Source organism: Astatotilapia calliptera, chromosome 11, assembly GCF_964374335.1.
Source record: "Astatotilapia calliptera chromosome 11, fAstCal68.1, whole genome shotgun sequence".
NCBI lineage: Eukaryota > Metazoa > Chordata > Actinopteri > Cichliformes > Cichlidae > Astatotilapia > Astatotilapia calliptera.
Genome location: NC_137432.1, coordinates 37270254 through 37295509, shown reverse-complemented (window position 1 = coordinate 37295509; position 25256 = coordinate 37270254). Strand labels below are relative to the sequence as shown.

At 44.1% G+C, this 25256-nt stretch overlaps 1 protein-coding gene across 1 annotated transcript; it reads right to left on the bottom strand.

Annotated features, from left to right (window-relative positions):
- Positions 1–1766: 1766 nt before the first annotated feature.
- On the bottom strand, positions 1767–22674 carry LOC113031743 (beta-1,4-galactosyltransferase 3). Its single transcript, XM_026184104.2, has 7 exons — positions 22500–22674; positions 11050–12284; positions 7444–7679; positions 6287–6474; positions 4648–4770; positions 4197–4301; positions 1767–2156 (listed from the first exon to the last, which is right to left on the bottom strand). Exons 2-7 carry the CDS (start codon positions 11321–11323, stop codon positions 1943–1945), a joined length of 1140 nt encoding a protein of 379 aa, XP_026039889.1. The 5' UTR covers positions 11324–12284; positions 22500–22674; the 3' UTR covers positions 1767–1942.
- Positions 22675–25256: the final 2582 nt, after the last annotated feature.

The window sequence follows — 25256 nt, the reverse complement described above, 5'->3', positions numbered from 1 at the left end:
TTCTGCGACTCCTCAGAGGCCCGCTCATTCTGGACCGCCACATGAAACAGGAAGTCCACACATCTGCCATCTTTTACATACAGTCTCTGTCTGATACCTGAAAACTACTGTGTGGTCTGTAGTGTTTCTGCACCGACAGTGTTACACAAATATTTGGACTATACTTTATTATTTCACAGCTTTTCACACCGTCAGCATCCTCTTTGGTTTTGCAGCCAGCCTCACTGGTGACGATGCCCCCCCCCCACACACACAGATCTGTCAGTGGAAGAAACTGAGGCATATGTAGGATACAATGAGGACTAACAAAATAAAAGCATAATTTAACAAGAAAATAAATACTTTCTTGTTAAACACTACATTTGAGCCATTTCTGTGTTGGTGCACAGTTTGTTAAAAAAAATAATATTCAACACCTGCATGCATTATTCATACTTACATTAGTGTTTTTTCAATTCTGTCTGTTTGGCAAGTTAACCAGTTATAATCAAGACTGAGCTAATGTCTGTCCGCCTCATGTCGTCTACATAATCTGTATTACATAAAAATTGAATGTTTACATTTTCAAACCACATTATTTATTTATTTAGTTTAAATTACAAAAGTAAATGCATGTCCCCCCCCCCCACACACACAAACTTTGCCCTCCATACTCGCCTCATAAACACTATTTGGGTGGGTGGCTGCTGATCTCTGTGGTTAATAGGTAAAGCAGGTGCCAGTTTCCTCAAATAATTTGTACCAAAATGATTCGCTGTCATTTCCTGCAAGGCCATCATTCAGTGTTCTTGTTTCAGTAATTAAAATAGTTTAAAGGCACCTTAAAGTTACAAAATGTAACTACAACTTTGACCACTGGGGGCAGTGTTTCACCACCAACTTCTTGCATTTCTATTCAGCTCCATCAACAAGTTCTTATTTAAGGTGACTCGTAATGTAACTGGCATTACACTAAAGTGTGTCGTCATCTCTTGAAACCTCTTCCAAAGGATTTTAACAATTATTAAAAACACCAGGATTTACATAAAGTACCCCAAATATTGCCCAATGTCATTGGCCTTAAATATTGATTACAGTTTTCTTCTAATGTTTGATTAGCTTAATGAATGTGACCATTGAATTTCATCGTTCCATTTAATTTCCCAGATTTGTGCAGATTGAGGATAATTAGTGTCACATCCACATCACTGCATATAAAGCATCAGAGAAAAGAAAAAAAGACTCCATTTTGATGCAAAGCTTAACCCCACTGAACTCAGACAGAAGAGATGAATTCAATCAGAAGACGTCAGACATACTGAAGTTTAAGGAGATGGTGTAAAAGGCTGAAAAAAGAGGAGCCGTAACTTCATCTACACCATGAAATCACTCCCGCTGTACTTCCACAAGCTCATCTATAATCTTAAAAGATACGTTTGTCTTTGTAAAACAAAGGTGTTCACAGACAGGTGTGCAGAAGCGAGAACTTTGCCTTGACGGTAACAGAAGCACAGAAAACCCCTTCGGTGCTTTGAGACGAGAGGCTGACACAGTGCGACTGCTGCTCCTTCAAATCCACCATCCTCGGTAGAGTAAGGTACGAGTGAAAAGACGAGACAAAAAAATAGATTCTAAGGCCTCACACGGTTAAACCAGCGACCACAGTGCTGCAGATATATAAACTCATAGAGTCCAACTGTTAGCCCCGCCCCCCTCTCTCGGCTGCGGCTCCCTCAGAAGAATAAATTAGAGCAGGACCGGAGGAAGCGGCACATCACTTAGAAGAGTTGATCCATCTTTAACAGATTTAGGTGTTTCATCGTCCAGCACGCCCGACGACGTGAAGGCGGAGCGACACTCGGGCGACAAAACTTACAGAAGAAAAATCTAGAGGAAAAAAACCCAACACCTTCATACAGCATGTACTGATAGGATTATCCGTCTGAAGTGAGAGTAGCGAGGACTACTTCTCTTTGAGCTTTTCAGCGGCGTCTTTAGCTTCAGCCTTGGGAGCGGGGCCGGGAGTCCGGGGCGGCGGGTGCAGGCCGGCCTCCGTGCCGATGTTCACGGTGATGTTGGTGTACAGGGGCAGATATTCCCGCGAGATGACCTCGTATTCCACCGTGTTCATCCCGTCCGCCCTCCAGGTCTGACGCGTCTTAGCGAGCATGTTGAACCTGACAGACACACGAAGCAGAGCATCTTCACTCTTCCAGGAGAAACAGCACAGCGGCTCGATTACAGCAAAATCATGACCTCGGTGTTTCATTGTTTACAAACAAACAAACACTTTTCCACTTCGAGAGTACAGTAGACAGTAGACAGGTGTCCATAAGCAAACATGTGAACAGACTGTAATCTGGCTTAAATAAAAACAGCCTGTGGCCTCACTTGTAATTTACTCAGGACCAGGTTTCCTCTAAAAGATGTCTGAAGGTTCATCGTGGTCTAAGGAGCCACGAAACTAAAGCGTCTGGACTTCTTTAGGTTTCTTGAAGACATTACACCTCTCTGTCCTAAAGGTCAAAGGTCACTCCGTTGAGGATGTTTGAAACAGGAGTGAAAGAAGCCATCTATGTCCATGGCCATCTTTCAGTCACATGATAGGGTGGGGCTAGGTTTCACAATGAGCTCGCCCAAAACCGCTGCTGACAATGACCTTTTTTCACACCGTCGCTCATGTGATGAGGCACATGACCAATAGTTGGTCAACGACCTTCTTAAGGGTTAAACACCTGAGACGCTCCACCGTTTACTCTCAGAACTGAAGAAGCGTCTCAGATGAGAGTTTAAACATCTTCAAGAAACTTAAAGACGTCCAGATTCTTTTACTTCCGAGCTCCTTAGACGATCTAGAAGATACAGTTTCCAGTTTCCACTGCCCTAAAGCGCCAACGCTGAACAACACCGACTAATTTTAGTTTGCCGATCTGCATCGGTATCAGCATTTATACATGCCAACAAATGAAAATGCAAAGGGAGGCAGGAGAAACACATGTTAGAGGTGATGATGTGGCACCGCTCTGGAAATCCCTGTAGGATGCACGACTGTTTGGAATAACGGGAAAAATGACCAGCTGAACCGAGAAGAGTCGGGAAAGTGTCAAAGTATGGAAATCTTTGCAGGACGCGTGCGTCGGAATGAAGAAGGAAATGTTTTGGAGTGTGGGGTTTTAATATCTTCAAAATCTGCATCATTCAGGCTCCGGACAAAATTTACATAATGAAGCTCGCTAACATCAGATGCGTCGGCTCCGTGTTTACGTCTTTTTTTCGCGATAGATTCTGAAGCTGCAGGTTTCATCTTTCTTCAGTCAAAATTGACTGAACCAGCAGCCAAAGAAGAGCAAACTACGCTTCACATACACGTCGTCATGAACTCCCTCCGATTTGCTGTTTTGCCTCCACTTCATGCACAGCTCTCTCTCTCTCTCTCTCTCTCGCTGTTTACTTCAAGAACTGTTTCCCATTCGCTTGCTTGTTACCCACCAGTCTACAGCTGTTTACAGCGCTGTCGGCCGCTGCGGTTTAAATGACTTTTTCATTTCTGCTGTTCAATACTGAAGAAATTTAAACTGTTTAAACTTGCAAAACGCTCAGCTGTGTCTCTAATCAAACCTCTAACTTTGCTCTGCTTCACGTCAGCAGCATCAGGTCATGTTCATGTGTTGATTCGTGGTTTTCTTTTGTTTTTGATCTACTGCTGAATATTTTTAAGGTCATCTGCTATAAAAAAATAAAATCTCCTTCATGTTTTTCTGTTTTATACGGAGCCCTGCAGGGGACATGGGAGGAAAAAAAAATTAAGACGGACTTTTGTGAGATCTCGCAAAAGTCCGTCTTAATTTTTTTCTCCCATGTCCCCTGCGGGGCTCCGTAGTTTTATCCCCAGTTCTTTGACACAAAGGCATCTGCTGTGATGCTCACACCTTTGATCAAGTCTCACAAGTGTCAGCTTTCTTTTTATAGATATAAAAATATTATTTATCAGTACATATACATAAGAATTATAATATTTCCGACTGAAGCAAAATGTCCTCGATTCAAATCGAATCAATTCTAGAAATCTGTGACGATACGCAGCCCAACTTCCAGCTAGCTGTGACGTAGCGTGTGTCTAACTCTGGTATCCAACTATGGCCAGCGAGTCACGTCTGGTCGTTTCTGTGCTCAGACTTGAGATCTCGTTATCCCAGCGAGCACTCGGGCCGCAGTACCTCTTTGGGTTCACGTCGTTGCCTTTGTCCAGCTTGTGTTTGATCATCTTGTACCGGCCCACCTTCAGTGAAGGACGAGTGATGTACATGCCAGCCAGAGAGACTCTGTGGAGACCAGAAACAAGCGTTAGACCGATCACCCCTCCTGATCACTGAGGACACGCACAGCATTTCCCACATGATTACGGGTTAAATTCAGGGGTGGGGTCACTTTGACTGACATCTAGCCTCGGTCTCCAGTAATGTTTGACTCAGCTGTGTCAGGATCTCTGGACCATGTTTGTGCTCTTGGTGACTGTTGGAGAATTCACCTGATCAATAACAGGTTTCTACTGTTGCCCCGGACAGTTTATGGATGCGAGAGCGCATAAAATGCAATATGACAGAGGCTGCCTCGCTCTTTCATGTGGAGCCTATGAGGAACCCTGAAACCGAACCGCACGATGCTCACCTGACTCCGATGTCGTCGTCCTCGCCGCCCCAGCCCCAGTAATTGTTGGGGAAACCGTTCATTTTAAGGTAGTGCAGGGGCGTCAGAGCGGACACGCCTCCAAAATACATCTTGTATGGAAGCCTGGAGAGGGTTAGGATTAGAAAACAAGACAAATTAAAAGCGGAATAAAGAGCATCAGGGTTTTATTATTAGTTTCTGTACTGTTCAGACAGGTTAGAATATATGGCAGGTGTGTGGAAACTGAACTCTGGCATTTAAATAACAAAACACACACATGCAGCTTCTGCAGAGTCGCCGGGTCCATGCAGCAAACACAGAAGCTAAAGTTTCACTGAGCCAAGTTTATTTCTGTAACTCATTTAAAACTACAGCAGTGCACAAACACTTTCAAGTCAAGGGAAATGTTTTCAAATTAAAGTATAGATAAAATTCAAGTAAAGATAAAAGCAAATCAACAGTAACCACGTGGGGTGGACGAGCTCGAGTAAAACCTGCCCTTCTTTACCTCAGGCTACCTCCAGTAAGAACTTTAAACAAGCCAACACATCTGTCCAGCAGAGAAACATCTGGGTATTTCTACCCTGCACTGATAGAATATTATTATTTTATTCTTCACTCATTAAGTTATTTTTGCTTTATTCTGCTGATTGGACCGTTTTACCACAGAGATTATATTCAATACATTTCACTTGGACACATTATAGATGCTTTTTTAGTTACAGAGCTCTTTAGCACATTAATTATTACATATAGAAAAACTACATTAACAGTAAGGTTTATTGTACCTTTACTATTCTGCTGCTTTATTTATGTATTATTTGTTTTTTAAATGCAACCTTTTCTACAACTGACATCATGACACATTTTTGTCACATTATATTTTAATTCATTTTATCGAGTTACTCTAATCAACTCATCCTGTTTTTTCAGGACATTTTATCTGAATTTATTTCATTTTAATATCTAAATGTGTTGACTGAGCCAGTGTTACACTCTGGAGCAAAGCAGCACCTTTTCCATCAGCACCTACGTTTGGGTCGCCACAGTTTTCAGGGGTTCCCATTAGGTCACAGCACCGGGTAGAGGTACCTTCTTTTAGTATCTGCTCTCTCGGGGTCCCCAAGCGATCTGAACAGGTACTAAAATGTGATGTCATCAGAATGCTTGTCAGTGATTGGCTGGTCAGCAGTATCACTCGATGAGTCATCATGAAACCGCCATTTTTGAAACCTGGCAACGACGGGAACGGCTACAAAAACAAGGCCGTGTTCTCCGAGTCTGATGAAAAGCCACAGACAGAGCAGCAGGCATATCGTCACCTCGACATCCACTTTTTTGTAGCGTTCGTGCCGCATATTAGTCACGTCGCAGGACGCTCGGACGTGTCGCTACGAGGACAACCATGCATGTTAGGTAGAACCGGATTGTAGTGGCGATCCGAGCAGGTGCTAATGGAAAAGGGGCTACACTGAAGGACAAATGAGGGCTGTCTGAGAAGGCTTGTGGACTTTTTCTATTGGTTGGTTTATTTGAACTAAAGTGAAATATTGCCCACTCACAGGACTGCTTTCATACAGCACTTCATTCTACAGCTTGCACTGAAACCACGACATGTATCGGTCGTTCTCAGACATACTTGTAGCCGAACTTGTCCATGGCGATGGCCGCGTGTTTGGGGTTCGAGTCACAGACGTACGTATTCCGGTCGTCTTCTGGAATGAGGTCCACATCATGGAAGAAGAGACAGTCCCAGTCCTCCTCCTTCATGGCCTCCCGGAAACCGGCGTTCATCAGCTTGGCTCTGTTAAAGGTGTAGTTTCCAGCCTGCAGAAGAAAAACAAAAATGTTTCTTCACGTGACCGTGAAACAAGTTTAAACGGAATATTTGTGTAAATGAAAAATGCACAAAGCCAGACGTTCTCACTCAAAGGAGGACGCACAACAGACTTCAGCAGGTCAAATATTCAGCCACAGAAACGTTGTGATGTTTGTGCTAAACAGGGATTAGTGAGGTAAACTTTAAAAGCATTTCAGGGAGTTTGTGTGAAACGAGCAACCAATCAGAAGACTGTTGCATAAAAGGAGGAGGAGCTTGTTTCAGACAGGATGAACCGACGCGCTGCTGGAGAATCCAAGAACAAAGGAGACATAAGCCCCGCCCACTGGGGGTTACGATCTAGCGGGACCAAACGTACATTTTTTGTATTTTATTCATTTACTTTTCCACAGGTAGTCCCACTGAGACCCAGTGTCTCATTCCCAGGAGAGACCTGATGGAGCGACGAATGCAACGATGTCCTGTGACCGCGGGCCACGACTCAGCTGTGTAACATAAACTCTGATAAATAAGACGCCAATGAACCAGAACTAGAAAGTTTAGCTAGCAGCACATTAAACACACATTTAACAGCACTATCAGAATGTGACTGAATCCAGCTGAGCAAAACTAATAAAAATATCATTTATAAAAGCATTTAATTGAAAATCATCACAGAGTGTGATGGTACGATCCAGCTCAAGAGGCGCAGGAGATAACGAGCTGAGAGTGAAACATCAGTGAGCTCTAAACAGATTAAACCTCTGAGCTGCTTCAGATTTCTTATCATCCAACATGCACATCCAGTGACCACACACCAGAGGGCGCTCTTTATCAAGCATCAACTAGTGCATCACCTTAGACAATAAAAACCCTCAATACTCCAAATATTATAAATCTAAACATTAACACAAAGACAGTAAAATTAATTTCCAACTGCCTTCTGAATTTTAGTGTAAAATAGAAATAATAGAAACCTGGTGGATGACGTAAATGCCATATTGGAGCTGCTGCCGCTGCAGGAACGGATGCAGGTAGTAGAGCAGGAACTTGAGGTGGTGCTCTCGGTGTCTGTGGGGAATGATGATGGCCGTGCGATGCCTCGCCACACAGTCCGGCGGCCTGTATTGTCCTCCGCGCACCACCAGCGGATTCTTCCTCTCAACCTCGGCCAGACTAAGGCGTGACGGGAAGCTGACGTGGATCGGCCCTCCTGTGGAAAGAAGTTATAAATTACGTCCAAGAATGAATATAGTTACCGGACAGAAAGCAAATGATGTGGTCAGGGTACGAGAGCCGTCCTTTGTGACATCAAGCTTTGAAATGACATTAAGTCAGACGTCAGCTTTAAAAGCACAAAGTCAGCCGTGTTTGTAATGTAGAGATCAGTCTGACAATCCTGCACGCGCTGCTCGTCCAGCCGCCCGCCTGAGGTCAGGGGGACAGAAAAACATATCTATAAAAGGAAGGAAAATTTGTCACTATATTAAAAGTATATATACACACTGCATTAATCAAGGTTAAGCTGACGTTTGTTTTTTTAAAGCCACGTCGCTCCAACGCCTGCTGACTCATCAGATCACGTGAACAGGTGGTGGGTTACAGATGCAGGTGTGCCGCCTACCCAGGTCAGCTCATCGTGGAAGCTTCAGATTTCTGTTTTCAAACTGACTAAATACAAATATCCCCGCCCGAGCCTTTCAGCTGTTCCAGTGGAGGAACCCGAGCCGCTCAAACCTCCAGCAGGTTTCGTTTGTCTTTGTGTTACAGCGACGAACATCTTTGTTTTTTCTTCAAGAGTCTTTTTCTTCCCTCATATCAATTCATGGTCTTCAAGTGGTTTCAAATTACTGAATAAACATGCGGCAGGATTCTGGGTTTAGACGGCGTAGCTGGAACAGAGCTGACAGAAGAGTTCAAGTAGAGCGCAGTGAGCTCAGGGCTCATAGTCAAAGCTTCCTGGTACAAAGAGCAGTTTCCTTTTAACGTCAAATCCTGGCAAACACGGAGCATAAAAGACCTCTTCAGGTGGAAAACTGTCACAAGCTTTATGGTGCCTTCACACGGTGTGACAGAGCTCAGTGGTTTGATGGCAGCCGTATGGTTGGCATCTCTTACGTTTATTGTGCACACGTCATTTCCACAGAGCCAAAGACGTGGCCTACACGACTGTCAGCGCACTGAAATGCCCCCACAAAAACATCTGTTTTACAGAAAGGACAAAATCACTGAAATATGACAACCAGAGGAAATGTAAGGCGCGCTCACTTGATGACATCGACTCACATGAAGAGTTGACTGAAACTTTCCCCACAGCAGGTGAAAAAGGGTGGAGAAGGTCATGACCCCTCTGCAGCGTCATGTTTTTATAGATGATCGATGGACATAAACTTAGCACCATAAAAGCAGCGACTGTGTCACACCCTTTAGACACTAAGATCACACAGGCGCTCCTTCCCCAGCCTGTTAGTGATCAAACACAGATCCTTTCCTGTATATCAGACAGACATACGGGAAACATGCAGGAACATTTAAATATTTTTAAAGAGGTCAGAGTGACACGTGAGAACCGTATTTGGCTTTTATCCATAAGGACAATAACAAAAACTGAAACTAAAGTGAACTGGAGGCAATAAAACTGACTTTTGTTACCATCCACACACACTCAGGAAACCTGAGTGCAGATCAGCTGTGGGGTCAGAGTTTGTGTACAGGCTTCATCTGAGAGGCAACTTGAACCAGGTCAATCTCATCTCATCTCCACAGGTATTTTGATTCTAACTGAACTGATCCTGAGAAAGGAACCACACAGAGAGCACGCTGAGAAAAACAAACTATTTTTATATAAAACCTGAAACCAGGTGCGTGATTTCAGGTTCAAAGCTAAAAGGCACTCAGAAGCCAGATGTTACATCACGGATAATAAATCTGATTTCAAAGGGACAGCATTTAAACGTAACATTTGGTTAGGCTCTGAGCCCGTGTCTGGGTCAGGACAAACATGTTTTTTAAGTTTAATGTGAACTGAAATATTTCTCTTACTTAAACCCTCTATCACTCACTGGATTTATCTTCACTTTCCTTCTGCAGTTTCTTTTCTTGAAGATACAGCAGAAGGAACCAGTAGAAACTTCTTGACAATGGTTATTTAGCGTGATGGCACCGCGCTGACACGTGTTCAGAGGCTGCTCTGAAGAGGCTCGATGTTGGCCTGAGGCAACACTGGTTTGGAATGTAGGAGAGACGGTTTGTGCCACTTATTGTGTTACGCCAAAAATGTGGTTGGTTGGCTCGTGTTAATGACACACAGCTGAGAGTAAACAAGCTGTTATTCTTTATTTCCACTTCTTAAATGTATTTATTTAACATCTTCATTAACATCGTCTTTTAACGAGTCAGTTCTGTCTGAAACAAGCTGTTTTGACTCCGCTCCATTTAATCCAGCTTTCTTCTGATTGGCTGCCTCCTCAAAACAGAAGGTTTGTGCAGCAGGTAGGTTTGGCTTCTGTGCTCGATGACAACCATATCAGGAGCCGAGAGCAGCCAGAGCTGTAGAACAGTGATTAGAGCTTTCAGCTCACAGGTATTACTTGCAAACTCGCATTGACTCAAATGATGTTTAACATGACTGTCAGCCACAGGAACAAACATACTGCTTTTATATAACGGGGGAACGAAAAGCACAAAAGTGCTGCATACATTTCCATTTTCTCTTCAGTTAATATTAAGTCAATACCACCTGTTTTGTTTATCCTCTCTGAGACTGAACGCAGAGCTAAACAAGGAAAAAAAAAAAAAAAAAAAAAAAAAAGGTCACGTGACTCAAATATGCAAAAAAAAGGAAAAACCCTGCAGTGAGGCTCGTGTGACTGGTCTAGTTTGCCTGTTTATTACAAGAATATTTACACTATATTTGAATAAAGGTGAGACAAAATCAGAAGTTACTAACTTGTGCATATGAGAACACTACAGTAGTGAGGGTGAAACATTTAAGCATAAAAGTGCACTTCAGTCCTCGCTCACACTCAGCTGACTGCCGGCGAGGGCACCTGCACCAAAACATGGCATCTAATCTACAGCTGAACAAGTTCAATTACAGCCACATTTCCATCCATCCTTCTTCCACTTGTCGGGGCCGGGTCGTGGGCGCAGCAGCATAAGCAGAGAAGCCCAGACCTCCCTCTCCCAGCCTGTCTGGAGGAACACCGAGGCAGGGAAAGCCTGGAACAGCTTGCCCAGCGGGCATCCTTGTCAGATGCCTGAACCACCCCAACTGGCTCAACTTCACAAGATAAAAAAACTTTCATGACCTATAACGTTTCATCAATCAGAGCTGAATTTTAGGGACTTCGCCTGCATTACCTTCAGAGGCTACACTGAGCCCTACAAGGACGCAAAGTCCCAAATACTTTATTTAAACAAGAGATTCAAGCTTCAACTTTTAAGGGTTACCTGAAGTATGAATCGCTGTCTTAAACCTTTACGATGGATCCACTTAACTAGTGAACATCTATTTAAGGCTAAACGGAGAAAAGCCTAATCCACCTTTGGATCGACACTGAAGACGTGGCATGAGCACTCACCTATTAGAGGGGACGTTTTGGGACAGTAGGGCGTGTCGTCTCGATGGCCGTGAGCTTTGGGCAGGTGGGAGAGGTTGGCGTATACGTCCCCTCCACTGATCGTGGGTGTGGTGTGGTTGCGGCCTGATACAGCGCCCCCGTCTGGCTTGCGGAAGATGCGTATGAAGTAAGTGACCCTCTTCTGGTATCCCTCTCGGGACAGCAGCGCCATCACCACCAGCTGGATGCCCAGGAACATGATAAGGTAGCGCCATTTGGACTGAATACTGAACATGGTGACGGCTCGGATGGGTCCAGTGGAGACAGGTGGAACTTGCTGCTCGGGCGTAGCAGGTGATGATTGTCAGGGTTAGTGGAGGGTGGCGTCAAGCCTTTTCCTTCCTATATAATCCAGAATATGGCAGCGCACGGCGAATGTCAAGTGAGTGACAATCTGTGAAATATTTAACTTCAGTATGTCAGACGCGAAGATGTCACACATAAAGGCACTTTTGGTAGGCTGTAAGCACAAAGACCCCCAAACAGAACAAAAGTAGAAAAATATTCCACACTGAGACACAAAAAAAGAAAAGAAAAAAATCTGGTCCACTTTGTCCTCACTGCATTCCCCGCTGCTGCTCAGCAGGTGGTAGGTATCTCCAAAGCTGACTGTTGGTCCACTTTGTGTTTGGTTTGGGGAGATAATGCCAGCCCCACATTATGGAGTCTCACACCGACTGAGCACCATCCGCTGCCCTGTGAAGTTCACTCGCCTCCAGCCGAACAATCTGCAGCGTCTCCTTCTCTCACCCTTCCTGCCTTTGTGAGCTTTATGCTGCCTTCTGCTGTCCCTCCTGCTCTCTCCTGAGGGAGGCCTCCACAACAGCAACAGCCGCCATGACAAAGGGGAGCATATGCAGCCGTATAGGCGCTATACTTTACAGAGGATTACACGGCTTCCAGCCGCTCACCGCCTGACTGGCTGGAGAGACGGTGGGAGTGGACCGTGACTTGCGTGGGAGGAGTGGTCAGAAGGGTCCTGCATGAGTGAGTGGGTGGGTGGGTGAGTGTTTGTTAGGGGGAGGCTTCAGTACAGAGTGAGGCTGAGAGAAAAAGAAATAGGGGGAGGAGGACGAGGAGGAAGAGGTCGAGCTTTGACTCCCAATGCTATTATTCCATGATGATGCGATCCACCTTAAGCCGCTCACTGGTCACCCTGGATCGACAGGAACTGGACGGGTCACTCCAGCATGGCTCTGGAAGACAGGAGAGGAAACAGGGCGGGTGTTAAAACTGACTGACATCCTTTGGCTGAAACTGTTGAAGTCAGCGATTTCAGCACACAAACAATGAGCTGTTGTTACAGCACAGGCAAACAAATGGATTGTGTTTGTTTACAGAGACCAAACAGAAAGCCTGCACTAATCACTCAGTGGGAGATCCCTGCTGCCCACTGTGGGCGGCAGACGGGAAGCCACGCATCACAGCGTCGAGGAAGTTTCCAAAATCTGCAGCCGGAGCAGTGCATTCTTCTGCTCCTGATGAAAGGACCCGATGATGTCGTCCTTCCTGACCCGAGCTCTGCTGCAGCGATGCCGAGCACATCCTCAGTTACAAATCAATTAGCGCTCGTTAAAGCAGCCGCACTCGGAGCACTAATCCTAATCCCAATCCTACTGAACGCTACGTGGCTGGTGGAAACACGGACAGAGAACCTGCGCCCACATCAAACACCGCGACCCAAAATCAAACGATATTTTATCCTGAACAAGAACTTGGAGTTCACCCTATTTTAACTGAAAAGTAATCAGTTTCTGGACATTTTTTAATGTGTATTTTTGTTTATTGTCATTTAGTGGAAATGCCACCATGTCTATTCTTCTGCTTTTTACATTTTTTATAGAAAAACATTCAGAGGAGGACATATGGTCTGTATTTAAAGAGAAAGATTGACAAGACCTCAAAAATATCTGAAAACTATAGAAATGGTAAAGATTACAGACCCGTGGCAGCAGTGCTACATACAGAAATTATTCCAAGGCAGATCATCGGTACATGAAAATTCTGGTATAACATCACCAAGAAGACTGTATGATAGGATCTTCAGCACTTCAGCATCAAGTACCCACAGGAAAAGGTCACATTATGAACATTTGTTCCTGCTCAGACTCTACAACAGGGCTGGGGAACTCCAGGCCTCGAGGGCCGGGGTCCTGCAGGTTTTAGACATCACCCTTCATCTACACACCTGAATCAAATGATTAGTTCATTACCAGGCCTCTGCAGAACTTCAAGACATGTTGAGGAGGTCATTAAGCCATGTAAATCAGCTGTGATGGATCAAGGACACATCTACAACCTGCAGGACACCGGCCCTGGAGTTCCCCACCCCTGCTCTGCAACAGGAGATAAGAGCCGCTTGCTGTGTGTGTGTGTGTGTGTGTGTGTGTGTGTGTGTGTGTGTGTGTGTGTGTGTGTGTGTGTGTGTGTGTGTGTGTGTGTGTGTGTGTGTGTGTGAGAGGACGACCCAAAAGAAGAGCTGTAAAGGTAGGCAAACAAAAAAGAGACACTGATGTGATCAAAGATATGCTGAGAGAAAAATGAGCCCTTTTTGTTCCTTCATACTATCAAAGCCGTGTTAGTCTTGCTCATTTCGACAACAAAGCGAACGCATTCTGAGCATTTAACACCGAGTGCCTCGGGAACTCCACGCAAACTTTAAAACGACAGACAGGAAATGAAGAAATGCAAAAACAAAACACACTTTGATCAACTTGCAGAAATGTACTGATGCTATCTGACTCCTCGTTCTTTAACAGCTGACTGGGGGATTTTCATGTGAAGGATATTAAATGGGTTTCCTATTTCCCCTCTGAGAGAACATGCGGATCAAACAGAAGAGGAAATCCTCTGCGAAAGACTTTCATCAGAGCTGGGAGCAGATGGGAGGATTGACCCCTGACATGTCGCCCGGCACCTATAACCTCTTGATATGGTTTATGACATGATATGTCAGAGACTGTGGCTAATCCCACAGAACGGAAATTCATCTCAACCACTCTGAGCAGATAAATAAATAACGTAATCTGTTTTGAAGTAATCGCTGACGCTTTCTAAAAGGTTCACATTCACTGGATTATGAGTCTGAAGCTGCTCTTCAACCATGTGACTGGACAGAGGGAATAAAGGTCTGCACATCTCTAAATTTACTCAAGTGCACTGAGTGCATTCAACCCTGGAGCCTTAACGGGCCAAAGGAGCTCTGAATAAACTCCTACTGCTAGTACCTGCCGTCTAATCATGTTAATCTTCTTTTATTGTAGTCGACAGGAGGCTGCTAGGGCGGCGCCTTCAATGATCATGTGATTTCTGAACCAGTTCGACTTGTGATTCCAGCACAGCTATGATCAGTGTTGCCCACAGATTCCATTTGCACGTGCCACATACCACTACAGCAGCTGAGTTTTCGGCCCATGAAGTTGTTTCCACTATCAATATTTTCATGTTCACCTGCTGAATAATTGTCGACCTGCTTTTATTATAGACGAAGCACATCGTGTACCTGGGAAAACAAACGCACACAGTTTTCTTTAAAGGGTGTTTGACAGACTTCCTGAAACTGCAGGGCGAGGACGTCGGGTGTTGGCCAGTCGTAGCACAGCAGGGTGGAACATTAGTCTGCTGTGTCTGCCAAGCGTCACTCAAACTCAATGTATGGGAATCGAGCCTTGAAAAATAATCCAAAATACTCAATTTTCTATTATTTTCCACAAATGATATAATCTATAGGTGGACGGGAGAGACACCTCAACATATTATCCAACAATGCACACAAATCAATGCTTGAATTCCAGTTTTTAACCAAAGGAGATAAGATGGCTATTAATGTTAATATTATGTGCCAACTTGATCTACTAGACAACTGGAGAAGATCCCTGGAGAATGAATTCATGCGCTCCGTGGCGCTCCCGTCTATTCTCACGTTCTTTATGAAGAGCAGAAATAACAAAGATACTTTAGCGCTCGCGGCTCGTGCTGTACCTGAGCTGGTTCACACAAAGGGAGAACCTGGCAGCGAGCGCCTTTTAAATAAAGCTCAGGCGCCAACTTACACGCATACAAAAGAGGCCCGGAGCTGCATGGATCTTTCTGTGCTGGCTGAGGATGAGGAGTGAACTAAATACAGAGAGGAAGAGCAGCAGACTGGTGACGTTCTGTGCTTTTGACTTCATCGGCTCTCCTGCACGGATGGTCTTCCTCTCTGCATTTAGAGCCACATCAGAGAGACCCTTTTCTGCTCTGTTTCCCAGCATTACTGTGTTCTTATTTTCCACCCAAGTATACAATCTCTACATTTTCCTTCATTAGCACATGTCAAACACATGTGGTACCCACTCGCTGTTTAGTTCAACTCGAGCCGAGCCGGCTTAAGAGTCGCCGATCAACAAGAAACTAGAGATGGCACCAAACCACTTTATGTTCGATACCGATATCATAAATTTGGATATCTGCCGATACCGATGTGAATCTGATACAGTGTGTTTCTAATCAATAAAACAGTTTTTTAAACATCTTCCTGCATTTGGAAAAGTTCATACTCAAGTTTTAACAAAACAAACAAACAAACAAAAAAGACTAAAGCTATTGTGTTAAACCTGTATGCAAAAAATACACCATTAAAATATTTCATAGTTCAGCAAAACTGATCAATCTCATAAACCTACAGCATCCTCCCTATTCTGGCATTTTAAAGAGCACTTAGCAGAAATATTAAACAACATAACTAACAGGGTTGCAAACTCCCAGCAAAAAAAAAAAGAAAAAGTGAACCAGTCCCCAATTTTAATTTAATGCATGTGTTAAAAAAATGCACAGAAATTATTTTTCAACAATAATTAAATAGATTCAACATCTTCCTTCAACAGAACTGCAGACTGCACAGATGGTACCTTCCCAAAGGAAAAAGTACTCTAGCTTACTAGGGTATATTAGACTTAACAGTCACTATATACAGTAATGGACTTCTATACATTTTACATCAGATGAAAACTTTGGGTGTAAAACTCCGATAATTATTTATTAAAAGCTCGACATTTCAAATGAGAATAAGAAAGAAAAGTATGTCTTTGTGCCCCCTTTTCCCTGTTCATGCCCTATCGGCCCCCCTGGCTAAACTTTGCTAGATGCGCCCCTGCACAGTTACGTCAGCTGCGTAGATATTTAATGGTTTCCCTCCGATATCCAATCCAGTAATTTAGTTCAGTATCGGCGCGATACCGATACGTAATATCGAATCGGTCCATCCCAACAGGAAAGGTTGAATGGAACGACTCTTATATAGCTTTTCTACTCTTCCAGAGAACTCAAAGCACTTTATACAAGATGCCTCATTCACACCCATGTTTTAAGTGTTTTCTATCTAGCAATCACATGCATTAGAGAGCGACCTGTGCCACCACAGGCATCTCACTGGATGTTCAAGCCACAGGCCAGGTCATGGTAGATTTATGCAGTTAAAGACAACAGGACTTCTTTCAGGTTCCTGAAGATATTTCGCCTCTGATCAACAAAACTTCTTCAGTTCTAAAAAAACTGATGGGAGCCCCAAACATGTGGGTTCTCCATACAGAGAAGTCCTGAGAGTCGCTGACCCTCCCTGAAATCACAGGTCTTAAAGGATCACACGAGTCAATACTATCTCAGGGTCAAGGGTGAGGGTGTGACACACTGCTCCCACACCACCATCATGTGAACTATTAAAGTCAGCAGGGGTTGAATAGCCTGGGACGGGATCCTGGTTTTTGGAAGTGAAGACCCTTCTTTGATGAGAGACTGAACATCTACACACATCAAACAGCAACAGTTTGCTTCACTTCAAGCTCTTCAGACTTGGTTGTATCCTGACATGTAGCTTCCCAGAAACATAACTAAGAGTCACACTGAAATTCTGCAGTGACTAATTGGTTTCTGTAGCACTGTTTCCCGTTTCTGTTCCTGGTCACTCCTCCTTTTGTTGCCTTGCTGAATCAGCTGCTTGTTAGTGTTTTGGCAGCAAACCTACTGAGCGACTCGGGCCCACCAGCATAATGATGTGATGATGATGTATACTTTACTGATCCCTGTGGGGAAATTCCTCTCTGCATTCAACCCACTCACTCTGAAGCAGTGGGCAGCCGCTGGGCGCGCGGGGAACAGTGTGTGCAGACGGTGCCTTGCTCAGGGGTACCTCAGGGTAGCCAAACCCCTGATCTTGGGGCCACCACTCGACCTGCTGAGCTGTCCCTGCCCTAAGTACAAATGTTGGTCACACGTGTTATGTCACCAGCTTCAACTGTATAAATACATTTTACCAGATAAAACCAAGTCCTTCACCCTTTTTCTCCTCACTAATTTATTTTCATCACTTGTATTATATCTAAAGTTCAACTAAGTCCTCTGTGAAAACGATCCTTCAGTATGAGGTTAAATTAACCTTGGATGAAGACTCATCAGTTTCATGAGCATTTCAGCTTCCGTGCTGAGGAAGAGTCTATTCTGTACAACATCCTCATTTGTTTTAAGAAGACCTGTGTAGATTTTAGTCCCTCTTGTTGTGCTGGTTCGCCATTGTTAATATATTCTGCTTTTCCCTGTAAGATGATAAGCTCGGGGCGGGGAATTTCCTGAGTGAATCAAGGCCGGCTAATAGCTGCATGATGATTTCCTAATAATCCATTAAAGCACCGTCGACATTTATAAGACTCATGTTACATTTGTTATGTCACTGTGAGTTCATGTAGGCATGTCTGTATGTCCACAATGCTCGTCCAGTCTCAGGCACCACCGAGTTAAAAACTGACCCAAACCCAAAGTCTTCATTAAACTTCAACCTCCAGCCATCTTTATTTATTTAAACTATTTACAAAAGCAAGCTGCCCAGCTGCTAGGGTCTAAAGATGAAAACTAAACCGCAGCAACTGTCAGGCTAATAGGAACACATTAGCACAGGGAAGATGGAGGATGAGGGTTAAGTTGTTCTCAGTGAAATTTCAGGTTGAAGCTCCCAGATGGGCCGAGACAAACAATCATGGCAGAAAGAAACAGACGTCTGAGATGATCCAACCACAACACGAGGTTAGTCATGAATGTTCCCGTGTGGTTTGGATTACTCACTATAAAAAGTTCTTTTTTAACACGACTCAAACTACAAGGGATCGTTACCAAGCCTCAAAGACAGCCCAGGCCCAGCAACAGGCATGTATTAGACACGTCCTAACTCTATTACCCATTTCTGCTACAGACCAAATTCAAACGGTGTCGGAAAGAAGGGATGACGAGCTTTACTGGGATATTCGGTGTATCACGGTAGCACCAAGTATCCACGGGGTAGCGTAACATAACCACAGACCTGCCTCTATTTCACCATGTGCACTTCACGTTACTGCAACTCCTCAGCCAGAACTACAAAATCACTCCAGGCAGCCGTATGATACAGGCTGATAAATGGCTGACGTGGTTAAAAGGAGCAGATAGATGTTATCGACTACTTTTACCGTCAGCTGAAATCTGACTGTTTATGTTTATTTAATTACAGTATGTCAAATTATTAACATTCCTCTCTCTACAACATCGCTCCAGGTGGAAACGCAGCTTTGCATCTATTAATTTCATATGCAAATACATCTTCTCTGACTTTAGTTCTATAATCAAGTAAAGAAAGTTCAGCAACAGCTCCATGTGGTGCAGGCGTGTTTGCACACATGAATGAATGAAGAGGAGCCAAGAGGGTTCTGAACAAAAGTGCTGAAACGAAGAGCAGATGAGAAAATAAAAAGGGACGAGGGGGGAAGAGCAGAGATATATTTAGATCACGTAGCTCACGGTCAGCAGTGTCGTTCAATTCCTAAAGGCACAGCACAGAAGTGAAGAACAGCAGGCACGGAGGGAGGTAAAGAGAACAGCCGTGGTGGTAACCACAGAGGCCGAACACCACAAACACACCTTCCTGTCTTAACTGAGCGAAAACTGATCACAAATTTTCAATGGAAATTAGATGCGGTTTAGTTTACATGTCGTGGTTATCTGAGCAGGAAATTCTGGCTGCGTCGAGCCCCGCCTCCCAAGTCGTTAAATCTGCTTCGCTGCTCAAAACTGATTGCAACTGCCTTCGAGGCAAAAGTTTTTCTTACTAATTCTTTACTTCAGTTATTCCCAAACGTCTCAGAGGCAGCGTGTGTGCACAATCGATTACATTTAACAAAGCGACCCAGATAAGCTGCAGAAAACGGATGGATGCATAAAGCTATGCACATTTACAGCTTTACACTCTGAATATTTTCAGAGTTACAGGCGTTGTAAATCCACACAGATGGGTCAAACCTTCTTAATATTTGTATGTTTGAGGTCTCGTTACTTCTTAAAACCCAGAGACGACTTCTTATCTGGAGCACAATCACGAGCTTCCAAAGTGCAGCCTGTGAGCAGAGCTGAGGTACAAAGTCTGAAATGAAAGTGGGGAAGTATTTCCCCCAGAGATACTTCTTTGGCCACGGTGCTTTTCCACTGTGAGCTACACCTGAAACCCCCCCACTGAAAGAAATACACACAAAAATGGAAACGCCACAGTGAACATACGTTTCCCTTCACTCGGGAATTAAGAACTAAAATTCATTTTCATTTTCTTGTTCAAAGTGAGGTTTTAGGAATTCGAGCCTCAAATGTAGACCACAGAATTTAATTCTTCATAGCCGGCCGTGTGAGACCACTGACTGGGCTCCTATACTGGAACAACATTTAGAGAAACAGCTGGAGCGATTTCACTCATCGTTCGATTCTGTTTAGGCAAGATAAACTGCTTCGTTCAGGTTAGAGTCTCACGTTAGTGCCAGCAAAGACCAGCACTGAGCCAGGCAAGCAAACGGACATCAAGTTTGTTTGAGAAAGCGCCTCGCGGTGTTGCTCAACACCCAAACAGCTCCGTCCTGACCAAAAACAGGCTGAGCGACAGGAGTATTTAACAGTGTTAGTGACCATGGAGAGGTGCAGTCAGATGTGGTTACACAACAGCTGTATTTTTCCCGATGCTGTCACCAAAACAACAGAAAAAGCGACGCATCATTCCTAAAAGCTCTGCACACTTAAACTCTGCATATTCAGGCAGGCCTTTCCTCTCAAGTACCAACCAAGCAGGCCCAGGCGATGAAATAATGTGTAAACATGCCCTGAGAAAAGAGGCGTCTGCATCGCAGCGCGTGCCAGGGACCCTGTCATGGCAACGCCTCCTGAGCCCCGACCATTCATCACAGTGCAGCTGGTACACGTCGCCATGGCTGTTCCTCAGTCCGACTCCACCGAGACATGAGAAGGAGAACAGAGTGGAAAAAAGCCCATCATTCTCCAGCTTTTTCCACCTCCTCTCCTCTCTTTCTGCCTCTGGTGGCTCAAGCTGTTTCCATAGTGAGGCCTTCCTCACCAAACCATTAGGGAAAGTTATTATCTAATGACAATCAAAGCAACCTGCACCAGTTTGTAGATGGGAGCCATGGGGATAAGAAAATCTCCTCAGGGATAGATAACCCACAACACAAAGGCCTCCCAGAAGCAACAACATAACAACACAGCAGCTTTTTCAACATTCAGGATTCAAGGTAGTAAAAATTTATGTTTTGATGTTAAAAGTTAACACCTAAAAAAATAAGAGTTCAAATCAAGCAATACTGAAATGATTCAATGATGCAATTCGTCTGCAGCTAAATCTTTATCGTGATAAATATGGAAACAAAAACGTGTCAAAGGCTTTTTTACACTAACAACAAAAGGCATGCTGTAACAAAAACTAGCTCCATGTAACACTGAAGGCAGATGATGCTGAAGCTGCTCAGCTGTATTGAAACAACAACATCCTGAAAAGCTTGTCTGAGATGCTATCAACAACGTGGTCTGAGCCTAACGCTTCATGCAGGCCAAAAAAAGGAAGCACCACAGAGGGTGCTATTTAAAAGAAAAAGGAAGAAACGGCATGAAAAGAACAGAAACGTTCTTAAAGTGTGGTCAAGTGTCTCCTCTGCAGAAAGAGCTTATACTGAGTCTCAGCCTTCCTAAGCAAATCTGACCCAAGGTTATATTGAAACAGAAAGGATAAGGCCGCATGAAGCGTGTTTTAAAGTCACACATAACAGCTCCAGCACCAACCACACTAATCTGACTTTATAACAGCAGCAACAAAAAAAGAGATTAAATGAGACCTGGTGCAGAACCAGCAGCCGTTAGTGATTTTAGCCCACGTTTACGGTTCGGTAACAGAACCTAATAGTACAGATTACTTATTTTGTTTCTGCAATTTCATTTTATTTAAAGGTAAGTGTTCAAAAACAGAAAAAACCAACCGACAGATCTTTGCTCACAGCACCCGACCACAGCAACCTGAAAAACTATAGAAGTGAGAATCAAGATAGAGAAGTGGCTTCGACCAAACAGTTTCCTGAAACACACAAACTCAAGTATTATATCTTCATGAAAACCTTTTTAAAAAATACCTGCCCTCATGATCTGTATCACTGTTTATCCTGCTTACCTCACACTTCAGTTTATAAAGATATAAATCTGGACTCTGAGCTCTTTAATACCTGTGACAGCATGTTTACTCTGACTGATAAGAGCAGGACGACTTCAGAGACAGACTGAAGCTCTGGTCCTCTCCCCGGTAGGACAAAGAAGAGCAGCCCCTCTGCTGCTCTCTCACCTCCAGTGTGGGCTGGGTTCAGAGGGGGAAGGGGGCCGCCATGCTGGGCCTTTTGTCCCGCTGTGGAGAGCACATATACGAGGACATATGGGCAGGAAGACAGGCTGAGAAACCTGCCTTATAGCAGGGAGGTAGCGGGAAATGGCGAAATTAACGAGTTCTGTCCGCACGTTAAAGTGCTCAGAGAGTAGTTAGCTAATAACGAACCCAGTTTCCTGGTAAATGCAGCTGCCATCGTTAAACTTTTATCGGGGTCGGCTTTTGCTTATAGGATCAACACATCAGCTAAAACGGAAGAAGAAAAAACAGACTTCGGGGGGCTTTATAGCAGACACAAAGTTAGTTAGAGCTGGTATTAATCAGCATTAGCTTACGCAATGCTGCTAAGAGCTAATATACTGATTTAAACCCCGTGTTTGCCCTTATTCTTGGTAACACTCGGGCTCGCATCGACAGTTTTCCAGCAGGGGTCTGATTACTTTTAAGTGGAGCTAACAACAGTCCCGACTGCCTTTAAACTGGGCTCACTTTTTCCTGGTTTTTAAATCATGTAAAAACATCCGAGAAAAGGGCTCCCACCCCAACTCCAAGCCGATCCTCGCCAGCTGTGAACGCCGAGCCGCGCCGCGCTATCCGCGGAGGGGAGGTTGTTAGTTAGTTACTTAGCTGGCTAGCTAACGGGCTAGCATCCCCACACGGAGCTGTTTTGGCTCCATCATAAAAACAACCAAACGTCTTTTTTCAGTCTTACCTGAAGGTGTTTTTATCCCCCAGCAGGTGAAGCGACAGTTAGCGGTCGGTGTCCCTCCAGCTGCCCGTTTCCTGCTCAGTATTTCCGATGTGCGCTGAAGTTGGAGCTGCTGTTTGGTTGCTGGCTCGGAGGCTGAATGAGCAGAGCCGCTGCAGCTCGGCACTTTTCTCCTCCCCTCCGCGGTCACAGCTCAGAGCTCAGCAACACCGACAACCTGCCACGGCCACAGCTGCTGCTGCTTTACCACAGGAGCTCCAAAAACAGCCACCAAGACCCACGGGGGACTGTTTTATTTTATTTTTTGTTTCTGTGGCTTTGACATAAAAGCTAGCAATGAATATGGAAATCATCCTTGGTTATTTTTTTACATGTTTCTTTATCACTGGTGTCTGTGATGTATTTTAATTACATTCTCCAGCTGTAATCTTTAACCTGTACTTCTATCTGCTGCCCTTTTTAAGGGTCACCCCCCTCCTGTGTCACACTAACCATCTGGATGTCCTCCTTCATCACATCCATGAATCTTCTCTGAGCTTTTCCTTTTTCCTCCTGTGTGGCAGCTTCTTCATCATTCGTTGCCCCTCATTTACATCATCCCTCCTCTGCACATGTGCAAACGTCTCAGTCTTGGCTCTCCACAGACTCTGTCTCCAAACTGCTCAAGCTGAGCTGTCCCTCTGACACGTCCATTTATAATCCTGTTCATCCCGGTCTCTCCCAGTGAAATCCTAACATCTTCAGCTCAGCCTTCCACCTTTTTGTCTCAAAATCATGCGTCACAGCAGGTCTCACTACCATCTTGTAAGTTTGCCCTTTCACTTCTCCTGCTATCCTTCTGTCACAAATGACCTCTGACACTCGTCTCCACCCTGGATGCGCTCTCTCTTGTGCACTGTTCATCACGTTGGATGGTTGAGCACAGTTATAGGTAATTAATATTATGAATGGTACCGAGAAAATGAAGTGTCAGCATAGACCTTCAGTTTTGGGAAACATGGCACATTATATGTGTTAGGTATTTTAGTACCATGGGAGCATTTACTGGATATTGTTTTATAGTGACATTATGCAGGAAAACTCTGTCATTCAATAAGGCCCCTTTGTTTTAGTTATTTTTCTCTTTGACCCAAGAATTGATGTGTGAGAATCACAGGCTGGTACAAGGTTGAAATACCACAGAGATCACTCCCTCAGCTACATTAGTTTCTTAATCTTTTAGACGCCTGTTGAAGGCCAAATAGTTTGTTTCAGATTTCACTAATGAAAGAACTCTTCGTTTTGTGCCTTGAAAATATGTCGCTGAGATAATCACAATTGTAGCTGAACTAATAAACTACACAAAGGATGCTTCTTCACCCAAGGGCAGGAAGACGCTGCCTTATCTTGGTCTGTACTGGTTTAAACTGATAATCTGCTGTCTCATGAATTTGTCCCTCTATATAAACTGTTGTACTTGTGAATAAAGTTGAGTCACTTTGGGAAGACAATCTAAAGCAGTCTCTGTTTTCTTGTTCTCCCAAGCTGCTCCCGAGCTCGTACTAACACGCTGAATGGCATGCTTGAATATTACTTGAGAATATATTTGACTGTGTTACAGACTAAGGGACATTCTCTGCTGATAGGTGAAGGGACATTCTCTGCTGATAGGTGAAGGGACATTCTCTGCTGATAGACGTCCACGCCTCGGAGGAAGCCGATCCACGGAGTAGGCCCTGGAAACAGTTTCCTTCAATTTGTATGTTGACTGGGGGTTGGGTTCATTTAATAAAATCCAAGGGGAAGCACAAAAGCCCAGTGTAAGACAAATAAGCATTATTTTGAACTGTGACTCATGCAAAGCTGCTCCAGTAGAGTCCAACATTAAAAATGTGGAGCTGAGAATGAGCAGAACGAGTGCACTTCAACAATGTGTTGTTTTTAAGCCTGCTATGTTAGCCATCGTGCATGAAGTAAAGCTTAGTAAGTACAGTGGAGTAGAGACTAAACATTTCTCTCTGGACTGAGTGAAAGCATAAAGTAGTATAACGTGGAAATACTCCAGTACAAGTACCTCAGGGTTGTACCTGAGTGCTGTCTTTGTGTAAATGTGCTTTATTCCTCCACAGCCAAACCTGAGGGCAGTTTTTAGAAGTCAAGTCTGTTATATTCTTAATAACTCAGTGCCTCTGTTCACTGTTTATGGCTTTATTATTTTTACAGGTTCCTAAAGGAGATTAGTTGTTTTCCCGACCTTTGTACAGACATTTCATCTGAATTATAAATCTATAAATCTTACCCTGAAATCTTACCTGTAATACAATCAGTGGTGGGCTCGACTTTATTTTATACTTTTAGGTTTTGAGGGTGTCCCTGGCAATTACATAATCCAGAATAAGGCCATGAGTTTCGTGAGGTGCATAAATTTCCTGCTAGGCGAGTGGCTAAAGGGTAAATGGCACAGGAAGCATAGCAGGATGTGTGCTGGTAGAGAAAGCTCACTGCAGTAATTTCCATTTAATCTGAATTTGGTTCACAGAAATCAAAGCTGACATTCATTTCGTTGGGAGGCACTGCCGTCAGCTGTCAGCAGGTTTTGAACTGTTGTTCTGTATGATAATCATATTTTGGGTTCAGTAAGGGTGTGTCTATAGACGGGCACACGGAGCCCCCCCAAAAAATGTCAGCTAGGACCCATCCATCTTTAATATACAGTCTGTATACTCATTCCAAAGTCGTCATTTAAAACTGTGATGATCTGGAATTTAAAGATAAACAACT